Source organism: Marmota marmota, unplaced genomic scaffold (genome assembly GCF_001458135.2).
Source record: "Marmota marmota marmota unplaced genomic scaffold, marMar, whole genome shotgun sequence".
In the NCBI taxonomy this organism is placed as follows: Eukaryota; Metazoa; Chordata; class Mammalia; order Rodentia; family Sciuridae; genus Marmota; species Marmota marmota.
Genome location: NW_025999949.1, coordinates 27763713 through 27783974, shown reverse-complemented (window position 1 = coordinate 27783974; position 20262 = coordinate 27763713). Strand labels below are relative to the sequence as shown.

The 20262-nt window shown below is 43.7% G+C and overlaps 1 protein-coding gene across 2 annotated transcripts in view; it reads left to right on the top strand.

The window, feature by feature from the left end:
• Nucleotides 1-20262, top strand: part of Adcy8 (adenylate cyclase 8) — a 221257-nt gene that overhangs the window by 72562 nt on the left and 128433 nt on the right. For both annotated transcript variants that reach the window (XM_015486609.2, XM_015486608.2), the window contains exons 3-4: nucleotides 13769-13899; nucleotides 18221-18332. In XM_015486609.2, coding sequence (XP_015342095.1) covers nucleotides 13769-13899; nucleotides 18221-18332 — 243 coding nt within the window. The remainder of the gene's footprint in view (nucleotides 1-13768; nucleotides 13900-18220; nucleotides 18333-20262) is intronic.

The following is a 20262-nucleotide window of genomic DNA, read 5'->3' as shown; positions in this document are numbered from 1 at the left end:
ATGTTCATAGCGGCACAATTCACAATAGCTAGACTGTGGAACCAACCCAGATGCCCTTCAATAGATGAATGAATAAAAAAAAATGTGGCATTTATACACAATGGAGTATTACTCTGCACTAAAAAATGACAAAATCATGGAATTTGCAGGGAAATGGATGGCATTAGAGCAGATTATGCTAAGTGAAGCTAGCCAATCCCTAAAAAACAAATGCCAAATGTCTTCTTTGATATAATGAGAACAACTAAGAACAGAGCAGGGAGGAAGAGCAAGAGGAAAAGATTACCATTAAACAGAGACATGAGGTGGGAGGGAAAGGGAGAGAAAAGGGAAATTGCATGGAAATGGAAGGAGACCCTCATTGTTATCCAAAATTACATATAAGAGGTTGTGAGGGGAAAGGGGAAAAAAAAACAAGGGAGAGAATTAAATTACAGCAGATGGGATAAAGAGAGAAGATGGGAGGGGAGGGGGGATAGTAGAGGGTAGGAAAGGTAGCAGAGTACAACAGTTACTAATATGGCATTATGTAAAAATGTGGATGTGTAACCGATGTGGTTCTGCAATCTGTATATGGGGTAAAAAAGGGATTTCATAACCCACTTGAACCTAAAGTATGAAATATGATATGTCAAGAGCTATGTAATGTTTTGAACAACTAATAAAAAAAATAAATAAAAAGAATTAAAGTCACCATACTATTGTGATGCATGCATACCCACATTTATAGCACCACAATGCACAACAGCCATACTATGGAACCAAACATTGGTGCCCATCATTAGATGAATGTATAAAGAAAATGTGGTATATACACACAAAGGAGTTGTATTCAGTCATAAAGAAAAAATAAAATTATATAATTCACAGAAAAATAGATGGAACTTGGGAATACTGTTAAATTAAATAAGCCAAACTCAGAAAATTGAATTTCTTTTCTATGTGCAAGCTAGAAATATTAAAAGAAAAAAAAAATGGGGGGATGGATCTCATGAAACCTGAAGGTTGAGCAGTGGAGTAGAGGAAGAGCACTAGTGGGAAACAGGAGGAGTCAGAAAAGGGAGGTACTGGTGAGTGAAATCAGGCCTCAATCTGATTGGATGAGGATCACCCACATTAAGGAAAGCAATCTGCTTTACTCAAAGTCTATCGGTTTAAATGTTAATCTTATCTAAAAACACCTTCATAAAGCATCCAGAATATTGTCTAACCAGACATCTGGGCATCAGTGAAGTTGACACATAAAATTAGCCATCACCCCAGGTTTTAAGGGCACAATGTTTATTAGTACTTCTGAATTGAAGAAAAGTATCAAAACCTATATAAAAAAAAAAAAAACCTTTGAGCACTCCCTTAAAAGACTTTGAAACCTTCAAGCCCTAAGAAGTGCTTAAAAGAAAGCTTTTCCCAAGAGGAGCTGCTTAACAGCAGATTCAGTACCTAATTGTCTTCCAGGCTCAGCAAATGTACTCTTTATTCCTCACATTTGACTAAATTCCTTTCAGGAGAGTGCAGCATTTTGCCCGAGTGTCATATTGCCTTTGGTTTATCATTTTATTACCAAAGAAAAAAGTGCCTTCCTTTTCATTTCATAATGCTAGAGTTGTTGCTGTGTCACAGCAGGACCTCAGCTGAAGGTTACCGTAGGCACAAGCCTCAGGTCCGGTAAGCTCTGGGTCAGAGGCACCCAGGACCCTAGCTGGGTCATTGTGCTAGTATCTTAAATGCTTTGCAGACAAGAGATCTCCTTATTGCCTAACCTGGCACAGACCTCTCTTCTCTTCCTCCCTACCAGCCAGCTCCATGGCATGCTACTGCAGCGAAGCGTGTTACAAAGACATGCCTCACTGGGTTCTGGGAGCTGCTAATATCAATTATAAGAGACAGAAATGAGGCTTGGAGAAGTTGAATAACTCACCTAAGGTCACACTGCTAAGGGACAGAATCTGAGCTACAGACTGTGAAGGCCTGACCTTGGTCAGCCTTGAACTCAGGAGTTTCTGGTCAAACCAGTAGCATTCAGCAATGACTGACAGACTGGACAAGTGAGGAAAGACTTTCATCCCCAAGTTTCCAATTTGATCTATCTGGAAACTGCTAATGAAGCAACCTGAGAAACTGGTTCCTGGAAAGGAAAAACAAGAAAATCCCTGAAACCTGCATGTTGTGCCTTCTTTAAGTTATACTCCAACTCATGGAATAAAGACTACCCAATATAGAGTGCAATGCAGGCCAAGGCCCACAAGTTGGGGAATGGATGAATTAAAACAAATGGGATGGCCACAGCTGTTTAGTCAGCACCTGGAATGTCTGGGAACTATATAAGGAGGTTTGTCATGAAATCTGAACAACAGTCCTGGGAGGCAGAGATCACTTTTCCCATTCTATCAATGAAGAAACTGAGGCTCAAAGGAGTCATGGATATTCTCACAGTCACAGAGCGATTCAGTTGCTGAGCTCAGCCAGCAAGCTTGTCTGATTCCAGAACACTTCAGTCTTTGCATTTATGGGCAGAACCAGAGTTCCTGGAGGCTGAGACCACCAGAAGGTAGATATGGATGTTACCCAGGCTCTCAGCCCCTTGCTGAGTCAACCTGAAGGGCACCCACAGAGCACACTTTCCTGAGCCACTGAAGATGCACCTTCTGCATGCCTGTGCTCACATTTAGCTTTCAGAAACAGTTCTGGGTAAAAATTTTTATGAAAGCCCTTTAAAAATATAAATTCAAATGCCACAGTCGAGAGTCTGGCAACAAATATTGTTTTTAATTAAAAATTCAAAAATTAAAAAGCACAATTGCCATCTCCCGTATTATCTCTATTCATTTCCCTTGTGTTTCCTGGATAATGTCCCTACTTTAAAAGCTCAATAGCTTTAGCGCCAAAATACAATTAGAGTTCTAAAGCAATGCTTAAAATAGAGTATGCTCATCAGTGAATTTAACAAATACATGAGCTGTGGTTACAATGTGCTAGACACTAATTCTTTTACAAATATTAACTCATTTAACTCTGTACCGACTCTGAAATAGATGTTCTTTTATGATTCTCAATTTATAGATAGGGAAACTATGGGACTGGGAGGAAAGCAGATGCCCCTAATTCAGTCTGGGAAAGGACAGCTTTAGCTCTGGTTCAATCCCAGAACCTAGCTCCAGGGTCATGTACATGATTCCTGTAGTAGGCATCAAGTGCCCAGATTCGTTTCCCTCTATTCAGAGCTAGGTACTATTGTTGGTCGGATTCCGGAAGTTACCTTTTATTTATCTGTCCCTTCCACAGCATGCACTATATTTTGTCATTCCTATCCTGCCCTTGCCTCATTTTTCTGGGGCTTTCTTCCACCCCTCTACACCCAACCCACCTGCTTCCTTTTTCCTACAAACATGTCTCTTTCCTTAGTTATTTAATATTTTTACTTAATATTTAATTGAAGGAAGTAAGTCCAATAACACAAAACTGACAGTGGGTCAGGGAATAAATTCCATGACTCCTGGCCAACCTGGAGCTGCAGATGGAATCCCAGCTACAGACATTCACAAAGCTTCCTACCAGCTCTGCCCTGTGGACATGCCTGAGCAGGCCTGCAAATAATGGGGTAATCCTGCAAATCAGCTAAGCCAGAGAACCAGTCAAGCAGAGGTCAGGCAGGAGGTTCCACCACTCTAGGTGGTACAAGTGGTATGGGTTTCACAGAGGCAGAAGCAGGCAGCTCTACCTACACACAGGGATTCATGGGGAGCTTCATGGACCAATTAGAGAAGGAAACCCAGGTTCAGTCTTGGTGATCAAAGGAGTGCATGACTCACCTACAGAGCTACATGGCTAAAAACACTGGAGAGGGGAGCCCCTATCTCAGCTGTGAGCACAGGCTTATTCCTGAGCCTCAACACCTAGACCTCTCCAGTTCTTCCTGGTCACTTGGTCTCTGTCTTGCTCTGGGGCCCACTTCTCTTTTCTCTTGTCACCACTTCTGCCACTGATGGAACAGTCCACCTTCTGCCCCTGAGTTGTCCACTCACCTTTCCAGCCAGGATCTGCTACTGCTTTGACATTATCATACTTATTAAGTCAATTCCAGCCAGCCATCTCTACTGGACTTCTGTGATACCATGGCTATCACCTGTCTTTCCTGCCATCTCTAGGACTGAGATTGCAAGCCCCCATAGAATCCAGGATCCTGCTTGCCTTGTTCACCACCAACATAGAAGTATGTATGGTGTCTAATACACTACAAGGTCTATAGTAGGCTCTCAATACAATACAAGTTTGTTCAATGAATGAAAAAATTTGACAAGCCAAGACTGGCTCCTTCAGGGCAGGTCCTCCCTACAGATTCTTTCGTTGACCATTCAGACAAAGCAGCCAGCCACTCCCCTTGAGCTCCACCATGTTCTATCAGTTGCCTCTGGAACTTTAGCTCTATAAAGGGAATGGTTTTACTTTCTGATCAGCCTCATGCCCAGCCCTGTGCCACCTACTTATTGACTTAGTGAATAAATTATGACATGGTTATATTATGATCCAAGTTACAGAAATAATAAAAAAAAAACAACAACAAATGGACTTAAGTCCTCACTGTGCACTTACCAAGTGCATGACTTTGGATTACCTGGTTGAAATACTTTCATTCTCACTGCCTTCAGCAGTCTTTTCCTTCTGTGACCAAAAGACCTAACAAGAACAATTTTAAAGGAGAAAAATGTTTATTTGTGGCTCACAGTTTCAGAGGTCTCAGTTCATAGATGGCTGACCCCATTGCTTTGGACCCAAGGTGAGACAGAACATCATGGCAGAAGGGTGTGGTGGAGGATAGCAGCTCAGGACATGGCAATCAGAAAGAAGAGAGAGAGCTCTGCTCCCCAGGGACAGAAACATACCCCAAAGATATTCCCCCAGTGACTTACCTCCTCCAGCCACACTACCTGCCTATAGTTACCACAGAGATAATCCATATCAGTGGGGGAAAAACTCTCATAACGAATCACCTCACCTCTAAACTTCCTTGGATTATCTCTCATGTGAGTTTTTGGTGGGCACCTCACATCTAAATCATAACAATATGCAAACTGGGATAAAGGAACAACCGTGATTAACATCATATTTCAATTAGGCAATGATGTGAAACACGGGGTGTGCTGGTGGTGTGTGATCATTAAAATCAAGGAATTTTCTCTAACACTAAAATGCTAGTCCTCCCTGTGCCTGGACCTTGGCTGCAGTTATCCCTGCTTTGCTGCAGTAGAATAAGGAAGGATGACAAGAGGGCTCACAAATTGCAAAGAACTGAGAGTGGCCAGGGCTTCCGGGAGCCATTCGGAAACACTGGAGCTGCACAGGCGCCCAGAAGTGCCACCTGCCTTGTGAGCTGCCCTGCTCCCTTTCTCTTTCCCACTGTAAGCATTTGGGTGAAACAAAGGTCCTAAATCCCTCACTGTTTGCACCTTGACTTCCCCTCGGGGTGAACTGTGGCAATTGATGCTGTGAATCCATCTTGACAACATGAATAGAGGATGCTATGTGAAATGAGAGGGGAATCCAGAGGGGAGCTGCTGATGGACTTTGAATCAGCCCAGGGTCTCTTTTCATGCAAATGGGGAAACCCAGGGAGAAAAAGACATGCAGAATCTGAGCCCAAAGGCCACCCAGGGCCACAGCCTGGCTCCAGGAGAGATTCTTGAACTTCTGATGTCCAAAGCCAAGAAAGCATATATTGTGTCCCAGCAGGAGTTGGGAATTGTATTAAAGGGCAAACTTTCTGATTTTCTTTCAGATTGTGTTTTCAGGGAATCTGAATGATGTTTCTGAAGCAGTGAACAAATTCAAGGGAAACAAAAAGTGTTGAAAATGGGCTTTTATAAGCAGACTCCAGGCAAACTCCCATCCTCTTGCAGAAAATGCTTTACAGAGGGAGGACCTGGGACAGTTGCCAGTAGCACAAATGGCTGGAGGCTGGCAAGCCTAAGTGTTGGGGGAATTTTGCTACAAAAATTTATTTTCAAAATCCCTCCTGAGAGCATCGATGACATGACACTTGAGGATGGAATTTGTGTTGCCACTTAGAGGCTCTAACAGATAGTTCTGGAAATTTCTATGTCAGGGGTGGTGCTGACGCCCATGGAGGATGCAGTCTTGAGTTGCACATGAGCTCTGCCTTTCAGGAGTTCACCAGCTTGTTCAGCAGATATTTATTTAGCACTTACGGCTTTTAAATATTGAGGAAGTCGCCGAGGATCCAGAGGGGAACAGAACGAAGTCACTGTCTTCAAAGCACTCAGAGTCTTGTCAGGGAGACAACCCAGTGTGTGTGATGAGCATTTCTAGAGGGGAAATTGAGGGACAGAAGAGTCTGTGTGGCAGGGAAATAGCACCTAGATCTGATGAAGGATGGGACGTTAAGGGACCTCAGAGTGGAGACCCAAAGGACAGGTGAGAAGACTCACAGTCAAGAATGTGATGGGGGATTTTTAGGAAGGGAAGACCCTCCTTGTGTTACAAGCCAGGAGCAGGGGAGCAGGAGAGTGGGTAAGAAGTAACTGGAACCTGAAGCAGTCACCAGCAGGTGTTCTAAGGGGCCTGGCTGTTCTTCTAAGAACTGCAGGGTTTAGATTCAGGAAATGGCATGATTAGGACCAGGAACTGTGTTAAAACCAGAACCATGTCAGCAGTCTGTGGGAGCAGCCTGCCACAGCTGTGTTGACTAGAGCCATCAAAGCCCTGGCCATACAGTCACATGACCCAACTCTGGCCTTCCCTGGTTTCCACTCACTGACTCCTGCGCCACCTCCCACTCCCAGGTTGTTTGAAGATAGGCTCTCACCTGTCCCCTACTTGAAATTTGCATACACTGTCAGTGTAAGTTCTGGTGCTGGCTCATCCTCTGTCTGCCTTCATCCCTGGGGGAAGGGAGATACCCACCCCCATTCTGAGCACCACCAAGCTGCTTCGGGCTGTACCATTTTCGCCTGTGCATAGGTGGTTATTCTTCTCCATGCAGCCTAAGGTCAGACAAGCAGGAGCAAAAAGTCAGCCAAGGACCCTGATTTGCTTGATGACTATAGCTAAAGGATGACTAATAAATAGGTTTCACTCCCTTCGTTCATTCCATTCACCCAGTAATGCCTGCAGCCTATTTCTAAAGCTGGGCTGCAGTCAGTGTTGGAGTCCATTGGTGACATCTGGCACTGGGGAATGCAGGGAAGTTCCACAGAGCATCCCTAACATTCATTCCTCTCCCCATTCCAGAGGGAAGTTTAAGACCTGTCCCTGGAAAGTCCTGCTCCCATCCTTGACAAATCCAAAAACTCAGAAGTCCTCCTGGACACCCCTCTTGCCCTCTTTCATGATTCCTCATACAGGTTTCCCAAATACCCCTCTAATGTGCCCACATTTTCTGCCATAATCTCAGTCCAAGTTGTTCTTATCTCTTGCCTGGATGTTTTGCATTAACCATTTAATTGCTTTCATGCCTCTCTCTCCTCATAAGCACCATTTCATTGAATCTACTCTGTTCAATATTCCAGTTGAAATGATATTTTTAAAAATATCTGATCACGTCTTCGATGCCTGAGCAAAACACTTCAGTGGCTTCCCATCACTCCCAGGATGAAGATCAACAAGGCTCCGCCTGTCTGTGTCCCCTCACTTCACGCCACTTCACTTTACCCAACTAGACTCCAGCCATGGCCCCTATTTTGACTTCTCAAACATGCTGTGCCTTCTTTTCTACCAGGCCCAACATATGCTCTTCTCTCTTCTTAGTATGCTATTCCACACCCACCAGCACACACACATGCACATACAACACACACACAACACACACACACATACACATATGCACACATACATGCTTCAACTAATCAGCCATCCCAATTAATCCTCCATTGTGGCCTGAGTTCACTGAGCATGTCTTCTCCTTGGCATTCGTTGCAGAGGAGTAATCTGTTTGTTTAACCTGTTTGATTAATATCTGTGTCTCCCCCATGACAAGGCAGGACTGGGTTCTACCCTGCCCCCCACTGTGCTGACTGACTACCTACTGCAGTGCTTAACTTCAGGTATTGTTATAGGAATTGTAAATTATAGTTTTGCAGCTACTTTACTTTCTTTTAAATTTCATACAAAGATAAATTTTTCATAAGGCAGAATGTTAAATGAAGAATGTGTGAAATGTGTGTCTACACTACCCACTTTGCCCGTAAGCAGGAAAACTATCATGGACGTTGTTGTTGGCAATGGATCAGCATTGTACTTACTAACTCAAAAGACAGATAAAGTGATGGTATCTGTGAAGTCTTCCAGAAAGATATTCAAAGAGAGAACAACACATTACCTTATGTCAATATATATTTTGGTTTAGTTTAATATTTTAATAACTAATAGTATAATAAGGTTTAGTTTTCAAATTTATAGTATTATATACTCTTACTTTGCAATTCTTTGTGAAACAAAAGATTAAAAACAAGTCAATTAAATAAACTTTTTATTATAGAAACCATACAACTAACATGCGCGGGAGGCCTAATAAGTGTCAGGTATCTTTCTCGGCACCAGCATTATTATGCTGAACAAGAGATAAAATGTGCACCCTCCTGGACCAAATGGGATAGACAGATAAAAAACAAAAAGATAAATAAGTGAAACCTATAGAAAATTAAATAACGATGGCTGCGGGAAGAAAAAAATCAATAAAACATGAAAGGAGCCCACTAAGCCATAAGCCTGGCAGACGTGGCCACCTGGATCTGGACCTAAGGGAAGGCCTCCACCACGAGAAGGTGACTTTGGCAGAAAAACCTCAAAAAAAGAGAGCTATATTTATTATTATGTTTTCAATTATCTGTGATTACTAATAAACTGGGAGTTTCAATCCCTTGAAATGGCTGTTTTCACCACCCACTTGCATATAAATCATGCTTCATTATAAGCAGATCCATTCACACCTTTTTGTGGGCTCAGGGGAATGCTGTGTGTGCTCCCACATAATGCTGTTGCTCCCTAATGATAACATTTCCTGCGTGTTACGATGCAGAGAAAAGGTATGGACCTGCTGCCCCCCCAGGTGCCTTCCAGGAGGGGTCATTCCACAGCTTTCCCTGGAAGCCGCTGCAGCATTCAGCTCCAACATAAAGGGAAGGGGCTTCTGAGCCGTCCCCTTGACTAAATCTAGCAGCCACCTCAGGACTGGGAGTTCAGAAATGAAAATCTTGTCCTAGTAATTGGTGAGACTCAAAACCCTCGGGGCTACTGGTGTGAAATCATTTGAGGTTAATGGCCCTTTACAGGCTCACTTGATTTATTCTAGTGTCTCCTATGCAGACCGGACACTGTTTGCTCATTCATTACTTACACATTGATTGAAGTCTCTTTTTGCCAGCCATTGTGTTTGGGCCTCGAATATAAAAAGATAAACTCAAAGAGCTCAGTTGACCAACTGAAACCTAAATAGACTGGCACCATGTGGTGTCACAAATGCTGAGAAAGATCCACGCAAAGGGACGTGATAGTGGAGGGAATGACTAATCCCCTTCAGCAAGGAAATGAGATTTGCCCTAAGATTTGAAGAAGAGTAGGAGTTCTGTGTGCTAATTGGGGCATCCCAGGCAGGAGGGACTGTGGCATGCACTGTGGTGACATGCTCAGTATCACAATAAATAGTGTATGATCTACGCAGCATAGAGGACACAAGGTGGACAGGAGTTTCCCACCCTACAGGATCCTACAGTGTGTTGAGGGCAGGGAGAAAACAAGGATTAACCAGGAGGCAGGCAGAGCTAACTGTGTGATCCACAGAGGCAACCATCTGGTTTCCTGGATTTAAACTTTAGATGAATTATTTTTCTTTAATTAACTATAAGATCATTGTATTATTTCTGAAAAAATGTATTTATTGTAAAAATATCACATTAAGAAGAAAGCAAAGATATCAAGAAATTGTTCACCAAGACAATACTTTGTTAATAATCTAGTCACTCCCCTGGAGACGTAATTAGATGTGCAGTATGCAGCACGTGATTGGGGTCACACCATCCATACACCTTATTCTTAGCTATATACTGTGGATTTCCTTCCACATCAGTAACTTGCATTGATTCATGTTGGTAGCATTGTATGGATTGCTTTTTCTTACGTGCTTCTGACACATTTCTTCTCATCATGAGATCCAATGCAGTGTCCATAAGTCTAAGAAGCAATGGAGCTCCATAAAAGAAAACACACCACGGTGCCATTTTTACAGTTATAAAACTCCTCAACCTCTTTCTAAAAAGTGCTTTTAGTATACAGAATATAAAATGGTGAAAATTCTGGGCATCACTTGCATATTTTCATCCATTTTCTTTAACGGTACTACACTGATTGATTTTCATTTGCTGACATTAAAGCGTTCAAGTAAATAAATCCTTGAGCATCAGATGCAGCTTTGTTTAACTATAGACATGCTCATGGTAATTAGATTTCCGATTTTGGAGAATTAGGCTTTGAGGAATGTTTCTTCAGAAATAGATTTCTCTGGTAAGGTGAGGAGAAGTTTCCAGAAACTCTGGAGTCTGATAGGCCAGACACTGGTGCTTCCTTCCTATGTGACCTTGGGAAGTGACTTTGCCTCTCTGGTCTTTAGTTTCCTCTTTTGCTAATCTACAATGAGACATCCCTACCATAGTTATGGAGGAGTGCACAAGAGACTGTAGGAAGCTCCCTGATTCAGTGCTGGTCCACAGTGTGTGCTCTTAGAGCCACATACAAGGTTGCTTATAGGATGCAATCCAGGTATGCCACCCCGGACCCTCTAGGGTCTTCCCTCTCTCATTGCTTCTGTTGTTGCTATTCCTAGAACTGAAATTCAATGTAGAATATTTTCAATAAATATTCATCAAATGAATATAATATTTAGTAAAAAAAATGTTTGAAATCATGCCCGTTTTTCAGGGACCTTCATTCATGAAGTTCTCCCCTATCATCCTTGGTGAAGTGGGCCTTCCTTTCCCTGAGGTCTCATTGAACACTGTTAGCCCATATCATAGGAATATCCCACCTGCTGCCTTAATGTAGAGTCACCCTTAAAGAGCCTCAAGAATGGGGTGAGAGGGGACAGAACACATTTATAGGGATAGAGCAGAAGGAGTGCTGTGTGCATCAGAAGCCTGGCTTGATCTCTTGCTATTGACAACCCAAGTGATCAGTTTACTAATCCCACGTTTTTGCTCTTTTCTGCAAATACATGTTTTGCCAAACTAAGTGAAGTTTGAGTACCATTATGTGCCTAGAAGTACTTGACAGAGGAGGCCAGCAATTCCCAGACCTGCCTGGGTACCCCAAACCCTTAGGAGCTTTAAAAAACTCTCCCTGCCAGATCACTCCTATGAAGTTCAATTCAACTAGTTTGGAGAGAATCAGAGGATTGGGCAGCCACAGTCACTTTGACAAAGCCCCCACGCCATTCTGATGGATGGCTAAAGTACAGACTCATGAGAGAGCCTCATAAACATGTCCATAGATTTTAATTTCAGAAAGAAACTTTTTTTTAATTAATTAATTTACTTTTTAAATACACGACAACAGTGGAATGCAATACAATCCTTATTACACATATTGAGCACACTTTTTCGTATCTCTGTATATAAAGTATGTTCACACCAACTTATACCATTATACATGTACTCTTTTTTTGCATTACCTTATATACAAACAGAGATATGAAAAATTGTGGTATATAGGAACTTCTTTTTAATAATGTTGAGAGTGAATGTGTTTCTGTATCTCTTTGTCTCTATCCCCCAACCACCACCCTGAAACACACACTTGCAACATTTCATGGGCTCACAACCTTTTCAACTGGGTCCCATTCACCTTCTAACACAAGCCTTCCCCCTTCCTGTCACTCCAGTCTAAGACATCCCCTGTGACAAAACACTAGTGAAAGCATAATGCCTGCTTAAACTGGTCCCAGGGTGTGTGCACCTTGGGTCCCAGCTTCATTGCCCCTCTATGCAGGCTGTCCCAAGTGCGGCAGAGGATGTCTTCAGTTAACACCCCCACTGTGGGCATTGAAGCAGTGCCCTTCACATCCATGTTAGCACCTATACCCCTCAAGCAGCAACTGTGTGAACAGGGCCACAAGTGCCTGGGAAGCTGACAAGGAGCACTAATGACCATGAAGGGGACATGATGTAGGGGCATTTGCAAGAGGCACACCTCTCAGTCCCACTACAGAACAGTACCCAAGAGAGGAAAACACCATCATAGGACACTCAGCAGCCACTTCATTCATAAGTCGTTTGCATGAGGCAAGGGGCGAGAAGGGAACAATGCCAGGACCCTCGCATATTTGACTTCATTGAATTCCCACAGTAACCCTGTGAAATAGATGGTAGTATTCTATTTGTCAAATTGTAGAACTAAGGCACAGAGAGAAGACAGAGCTCACCTAATGCTACATTTCTAGTTTGCAATGGGGCCAGGATCCAAACTGCTCTATCAAACTAAAATCCAGGGCTTTTCCCATTTCACCAAGAATCCCAGCAAGGAATAACAGGCTAGGAGATAGCATCCTAACTGCTAGGGTTGTGCAAAGCATTTAATCTCTTCCAGACTCAGTCTGCCCACTGAAGGAAAAGATTTCCTTGTGCTGATTTTCAGAGTTGTGTGATAAACACAAGTGAATGGATGGAGTTCCATACATAACTATGAAGATCCATGCATAATTATGAGCTATTAAAATGCAAATATAACTACAAAGATGAGAAACTATGGAGATTAAAATGCATCTGTATCACACTCAGTCTTCCCCGCAGCAAACCATGTGGCAGAGGTCACACTACACTCTTGCCCAGTTTCCATAACATGAAGATGGCCTAGGATTTAATTTGTTGTCAATTAACCAGTTACTTTGCTTTTCTCTACTATGGTAATCCCAACAAAAGAATATTATCTTTCAGGTCTTGGATCCCACTTTCAGGTTGCATGTCTCACTTCTTCTCATCTTTTATAAAGAGGTAGTGCCCCCTAAGCCTGCTTTCTCCTCTGTTCCCTGTTTCCATAGTTAAAGCACACTTGCTGCAACACCCAAATTCAGAACTTACCCATCACGGAGGCTGCATCCATCTCAGTAGGTCGCCAGTCCTGTGAGTCTTATCTCTACCACATCTCTCACCAGGACCTCAGCAGAAACCTTTCCAGTTAATCTCCCTGCCTCCACCCTCAGGCACCTTCCCCAAATTCATGCTTCAAACTGTGCTCCGAATGATCTTTTAAAATGTAAAATATTTATGTCACCTTTCTGCTTAGCACCACTTCATGACTTCCATTTACAGTTTGAATTAGATGCAAGCATCTCAAGCTACAAGATCTACCTACACCTCCTTCCTCATAGTTTGTAGCACACCCTTTGATCGATACCCTCCAATTACAGGGTTGCTTTTTGCTGCCTCTGGACATTTGTAGGTACCATTTTCTGTTCCTAGACTTCTCATTGCCCTACAGGAGGACTTCCTGGACTTGCCCTACACAGGGATGGCTCATTAAAATCATTCAGGTCAATTTAGACACCAATTCCCAGTAAAGGTCATTCTTGATCCCTGATTTGAATCATGTCATCACCCAGCCCAGTGCCTGGACCAAAAGACACTGGCCATGTTCATAGAATGCTATGAAACCAGCAATTCCCTGAGCAGTTCATCTGAGAGTCCTGTGCCTTCTCCACCCTCCTCCCACCCACCAGTGCCTCGATAGCCAGGCTAATGAAACTGGTCCTCTTCCCTGCTTCTTCCAGGAGCGGCTTGTGCTATCTGTGCTCCCTCGGTTTGTGGTCCTGGAAATGATCAACGACATGACCAATGTGGAGGATGAGCACCTGCAGCACCAGTTCCACCGCATCTATATCCACCGCTATGAGAACGTCAGGTGAGAAGCTCAGAGCCCTTGCCCTGGTTCTCCATGTGATCTGTGTGCGCCTGGCTGCTCTCAGTGTCCTGCTGTGACTCTGTCTGCATGAATGTCAGTGCCTTTCTTCATTTGGTTGATTAATTCATTAAGTGGTGATTATTCATCAGAGTTTTACATTTCCAAATTGAGGTTGCAGAAGAATGTCAGAAAATTTGATTATATTTGCTAGTTGACTTACTGCATGGCTCCCCTAGAGGAGGCTTGCTACATATCCAGTGGGAAAGGAAAAAGCTCTGTAGACTACAATTGGAAAAATAATCTCAAAATGCAGTCTGGAGGCTTGAGGAATAATCACATGGATTGCCTCCTTATATTCCTCACAAGAATCTTTAAACAACTTGAAACAGAGACTACAACTTCTTTTCCTTTGCAAATATATTGCTGGCCAACCATCCTCCATCTTGCATCCATCCACCAATCATCCCTCTACGCACTACCCATCCATCCACCCAACCACCCACTCACTCACCCATCCAGTCATTCATCCACCTACCCATTAATTCACCCATCCATCATCTATGTAATCAGTCCATCTGACAGTGAGTGTCTCTGTGTGCCCAGGAATACACTATACCTGGCTTAGACTTCATAGTGAGGAAAACCAGCTTTAGGATCTTAAGTCTGCTGTGAGAACTTAGGCAGTGTACTTAACTCAGTCTCAGGATATTTCTTTGTAAAATGGATGTTTTAATCACCACTGTGCAAGGTTTAGGTAGACTACATGTTTGAAGATGCATACGTAACACAGGTGTCAGCATCTCGTTGAGCCAGATACGCTGTAGGTTGTTTCAGACACGTTTCCTAGTTGTAAGCCCAAGAATTCAACCCTGGCTGATTTAAAAGAAGTATATTTAAAATGCTGTGTGGCAGCTTACAGAATCACAAGAGAAGCAGGCTGGGGACCTGGGCTGGAATAAAACCAGGCCACAAGGCCAGTCACACCAGAGCACCAGGAGTTGGCATGCCACCACCACTGTCTCCAAACAGTCCATTGCTTGTGCTGCTCACCTCTGTCCCCTGACACAGAGTGCTGCTGTTCCTCCTGCAGAAACTGGACATTGCTGCCTTTCCTTACTCCCACTATCTGCTCCCTGCAACTTCTTTGCACCTCATGTTAAGCCCTAGGGCAGATGTGCTCACTGGCTAAGCCCATTTTCTGTAAGTGCTGGGAGAGCAGGCTTCTGGATTTTCAGCTTACACCCTAATATCGTATTTCTTTCCTACCAAACATCTTAATGTGGAAATTTCCCAAATCTTGGGTAAAAGTCCACATATTGAACGGTTCTAAAAATTGACGACATATACCGTTCCTTCCTTTCCAACATTGGTAGGAAGGAAGAACAAGTCTTTCTGGCATCTCTAAGGGTTTCACACCTGAGATGCAGGGACTCATATTTCAAATCACCATCCCATGGCGATCTTGATTCTGACACAACCCTTTAGTAGGCACTTAACAGCACTGATGTGGGTGCTTGAGGTTGCCAAGCAGCTCTTTGTCAGAAAGCAACCCCAATAGAGATGCACCCTAGAGCTAGCATCAGTTCCGTAGAAAATAGGAGATCATGGATACCAGTTGTCTAACAGTAGCACCTTTCAATCAACACTGCAATTCTATTAAGAAGGCAGAGTGCTAGCTGATTGTAAAAAGAGGCAAACCTGGGCAGGGCAGTGGGGAGTGGGGCAATTGGGGTGGGTAGAGAAGCCTTTTTGGAAGAAGGGATCCTCATTGTCCTTACCTGAGAGGGTCAGCCAAATGGAAAAAACAGAAAATTTAAAAGACATGAGTTTTGCATAAGTGAGGGCAGAGCTGTGGTATGTGCTGATGACTTTCCATATTCCTTCTTTGGTGGCAAAGTGGCTTGATGATAAAGGCCGGTCCCTAGAGAGATCAGAAATTGGATGGCTCTTTTGGAAGAAAATAAATAAATAAGATATAAATGTATATGTGTTATATAAATATATAAAAATAAAATAATATAAATGGCAGATGAAAATGCCTGTCGCCATGGAGAAAGAGGGAAGAACAAACTACCTTCAAAAAGGAAAATAATAATAACAAGCCCACACACCCACACCATCAAGGGCCACAACCAATGTGTTTGTCCTTCTTTCTGTGCTTCCTATAATCCCAAACAGCCCAAGTTACTTCTGTCCCTGCAAGCCTGAAAATGTATTTTAAACATCTTACTCTGTAGACCCTGTTCCAAAGTTCACAACACTCTGAATTAAAATCCCCTTTCCTGCCCTGCCTCCTGCACCAGGCCAGAAGAGCGGTTTCCGAGGGAGAAGAATGGCAGGGGCAGCCACCACCAGGGCTCTGCTAGGGGCGGTGGTGGCAAGATGCCCACTGTTGGGGCTCAGTGCTGGGGAGACAACCTCACAAGGGGCAGAGGGGGCTCTTCTGCCTGAGACCAAGCTGTTGGGTGCTAAAATAAGACCAGAGGCAAGGAAAGCAGAGCAGAGGAGGATGGTCCTGAGCCGCTGTCTGAGAACAAAGCCAGACCGGCTGCTACACCCCCTCCCCAGCCCCCAAAGCAAACTGCTGCAGAGTGGGGAACCGTCTTGAAATTATTTCCAGTGCTGTCGCCCTCTTCACAGCAACCCGCCTCCTTCATTCTTTCTTCTGTGGCTTTTTTTAGTTTGTGTATGTGTTTCTTTGATGACCCTTCCCTAAAAATTGTCTCTAGTGCATTTGTAAGTGTTGATTTTGGTGCCTCCTGTCAGCAAAGGGTGTGTTCCATTCCACTCGGAAGACAACAAGTTTATAGCAAGAATCAGAGACCTGATGACCTTAAGCCTAATATCTCCTGGCAGCTTGAGAAAAGTCCCTAGCCTTGACCTCTGACCTTTCAACCACCAACCGGTTAATGTACAGCTCTGACTTAAACCAGTGCTTCTATGTCTGTAACGTGCACATCAATCAAGGGAAACTCTTATTGAAGCAAATTTTGATGAGTGGGTTGGGAGGGGTTTCAGATTCTGCATTTCTGACAATCCCCAGGAGAGGCCAGGGGTGGCCAAACCCACATTCTGAAAAGAACTTAATTTTGGTATTTCTGTTGACTGGACTCAGGATACAGGTGTAATAAGGCCAGACAAATTGTGTCCTGGGTAGGTGGGACCCAGAGGTGACTTTTTCCTTCTATTTACATAATAGATGGAGCACACTTGGCCACACATGACTCTACTCCACTAAATGCCTTGACAGCGGGGCATAGGCAGGCAGGAGACTAGTGATGGAGTGGCTGGCTGTGTCCAGGGAGGTCTCCATAAATATAGAGTCATAGCGTGAATGAGGTCACAGATTTTAATAGATACCAAAAAGAGACAATGCTGTTCTAAAGACCAGGCACAGCATGGTATATAAAGAAACCTCTGAAGTTTCAGAGAAGCTAAAATGTGAGCAATGATAAAACATAGCATCCTGTTTGGGATCCCATCCTTCCTCTGAGAGGTCCCTGAGGTGAGGTGAGTGGAGCAGTGTCCTTCAGTGGACAATCCCAGCTATATCACAGGCCACTGGTGAGATGTGAGCAAGTCTCCTTGCCTCTCTGAGCTTCATGTCCTTAGATCCAGACTGCAGAGCACTGTGCCTGCCTCATAGAGTAACCTGAGAGATCAGCCAAGATGGTACCCATGCAGTGCAGACTCTGGGAGGCTTTTGAGGGCTGCTCCTGCCCTTCTACCAAGTCAGAAGTGTAGAATAAGTCATCACTTTGCTGAAATCTATGAAAATGTAAGAGTTTTCGGTGATTGATCATTCTGTCTGAAGCCTGCCAACTGTGCCAGCAGGGCTCACATTCTGGAGAAAGTCTAACTATTTGCCTGCCATGTTGGGTAGAGTACATGTCACTGGGCTTGAGTTGCTGAGCTTCTGTGTTCTCCCCAGCCCTGGAGTCTGTTCTGCAATGTGCTCATGGCATCTACATTACTGTTGTTTATAAAAAATAGACATAACCCATGAAGTTTCACTGTGCTTTTCACAACAAAGCAATTTATTTACACTGAACAATTCCTTTGGAGTCTGCATTGCCTACATCCCCCATCCCACTCAGAAGGACCTTCAGCTGACCCACTGTCCTTCCTGATCATCTGAGTAGCCTCTCCTTGCTGAGATATTTGTTAAATACCAAGACATTCCTCCTGCCTCCCATGGCAGGAAGAGCAAAAATCTCAGACCACAAAGACATTTGATTTATTTGGATGGAGTTGATGTTTCTCCCAGAACAGATTAAAATATTAATATGCTTTCTCCCACCCCCACCCCTTCCCTGTTTAGTATTCTTTTTGCAGATGTTAAAGGATTTACCAACCTCTCTACGACCTTGTCCGCTCAGGAGCTGGTCAGGATGCTCAACGAGCTCTTTGCCAGATTTGATCGACTGGCCCATGTGAGTTGAATTTAATTCCCTCCTAGTCTTCTGTAGGAGTGTGGTACTGCATGTGGAATGAGGGAAGAGAAAGATTCAGCCTTCATCACCAATGCCATTACCATTCTGCATCCTGTCCCCGGGCCTGGACCCCTGACCCTCTCACATTCTGGGGACTGATGTTAGTTATTTATTGGTCTCGGGTGGGAGGTTTGTCAGATTAATTTTCCCAATTGAGAGACAGCTGATTGAGTGACAGTCATGCTGGTCTTTTCTGTTTTCTGTTCCCTCATCATTATTTCCCCCTGCACGTGGCCAGGTGCCATCCAGCTGCAGGCTCGGTGTTCGTGCATACAGTGATGGCCGCCTGCAGTTTCCTAGCCAACCCCAGCCATCTGCAATGAATTGCCTGTTTTCAAGACCCAGTAATCTGCTGGACCATCCCACCACCATTTTGTTCAACCTAACTTGACAGCTTTGTTTTAGCCAACCAGACACTGCCTTCATTTTTCAGCTGGCTTAATCAAAGCTAAGATAGAAAACAAATGAAAGGAGATGAACGTTTCCTATCAAAACACATATTTCTAATCCTGAAGCCACTCCGGTTCCTGAGGGATAGCATTATCACACTGTAATTTAGAGTGGGCTCTGGGCTCTAATCTGCATTGTGAAGTGTATGCAATTGTGCCAGCTTCATGGGCTGTAGTGAGAATTAATTAAGACTGCATCAAGTGGGAGTTCAGTTTTAGAATACCAAATGTCCTGTTCCAAGGTTGCCTCACTCCAAGGAGATCCATCCCCTCATATTCGCCTTTGAGCAGCTAGTAGGTGCTGCGCAGAGTGCTCTCTGATGGGGACACGGGAATGAAGAAAGCACCTCTTCCTTTCCTGAAGCTGACTCTGGCCAGGAGTACATAAATAGGTAGTGCAGTGTGCAGTGTGCCAGGAAGAAAGCCAGCCTGGGTGCCGTGGAAACACAGAGGCAACGTGTAGCCCTTAGATCAGAGATGACTTCCTGGAGAAAGTGACTCATAAGCTGAATCCTAGAAATGAGATAAACAAACACAATAGAATACTGTTCTGCTATTAAAAAAAAAGAAGAATGATCCACTGATACATGCACATCAATGACTGTCAAATGCAATATGCCAAGTGAAAGACATGAGATACAAAGTAGATAACTTTGTGACTCCACTTATGATACAGTCTGTGAAAGATAAAATTACAGAGGCAGGAAACAGAGTAAGTGGTTGCAATCGTGCTGGCTTGGGAGAGCATGGATTGCGATCACAGCAGCAAAGGGATGACTTGGGGAGTGATGTAGCGCTCTGTGTCTTGATTGTGGTGGTTTCGTGACTGTACACATTTGGCAAAAGGGAAGTTGTTATTGTACATACTGTATACACTCGTTAGCAAGGTGAAGAAATCAGGAAAGTTTGATTTATGCCGAGGAGAGCGTAAGAATAAAGATGTTTTTCTGTATGTGTGGAGAAAGCAGAAGAGACCCTAGAGGGAAAGTGAAAGGTAAGCAGTCATGAAGAGTCAACCAAAGGCAAACGGGGGGTGCTAAGGAACCCGAACTGCCAGCCGAAGCCACTGGACAGCCATCAGACAGGAGTCCGGAGAGGGAGGAGGTGAACCTGAGGTCCCCGCCCAGTAGTGGGGTTTACCTGGAGGACTAGACATTTGGGGAAAAGCAGGTATACCCTTTCTTTTGATTATGCATTGGGGATGGTTGGTATTAGTTACATGGAATTATTTCATTCCTTATGGTTCTGAATATTTTTCTCAAAGATGTAAAGATGAACAAAAATAGCCTTTTGATGAGGGATAGATCAAAGTCATCTTCTGGTGCCATAGTAAATCCCACAGACCCAGAGAAAAGGTGGCAAAGTTAAATTTAATCCATTATTCAACCAACATTTATTGAGTATTTGCAGGTGCCAGGCAC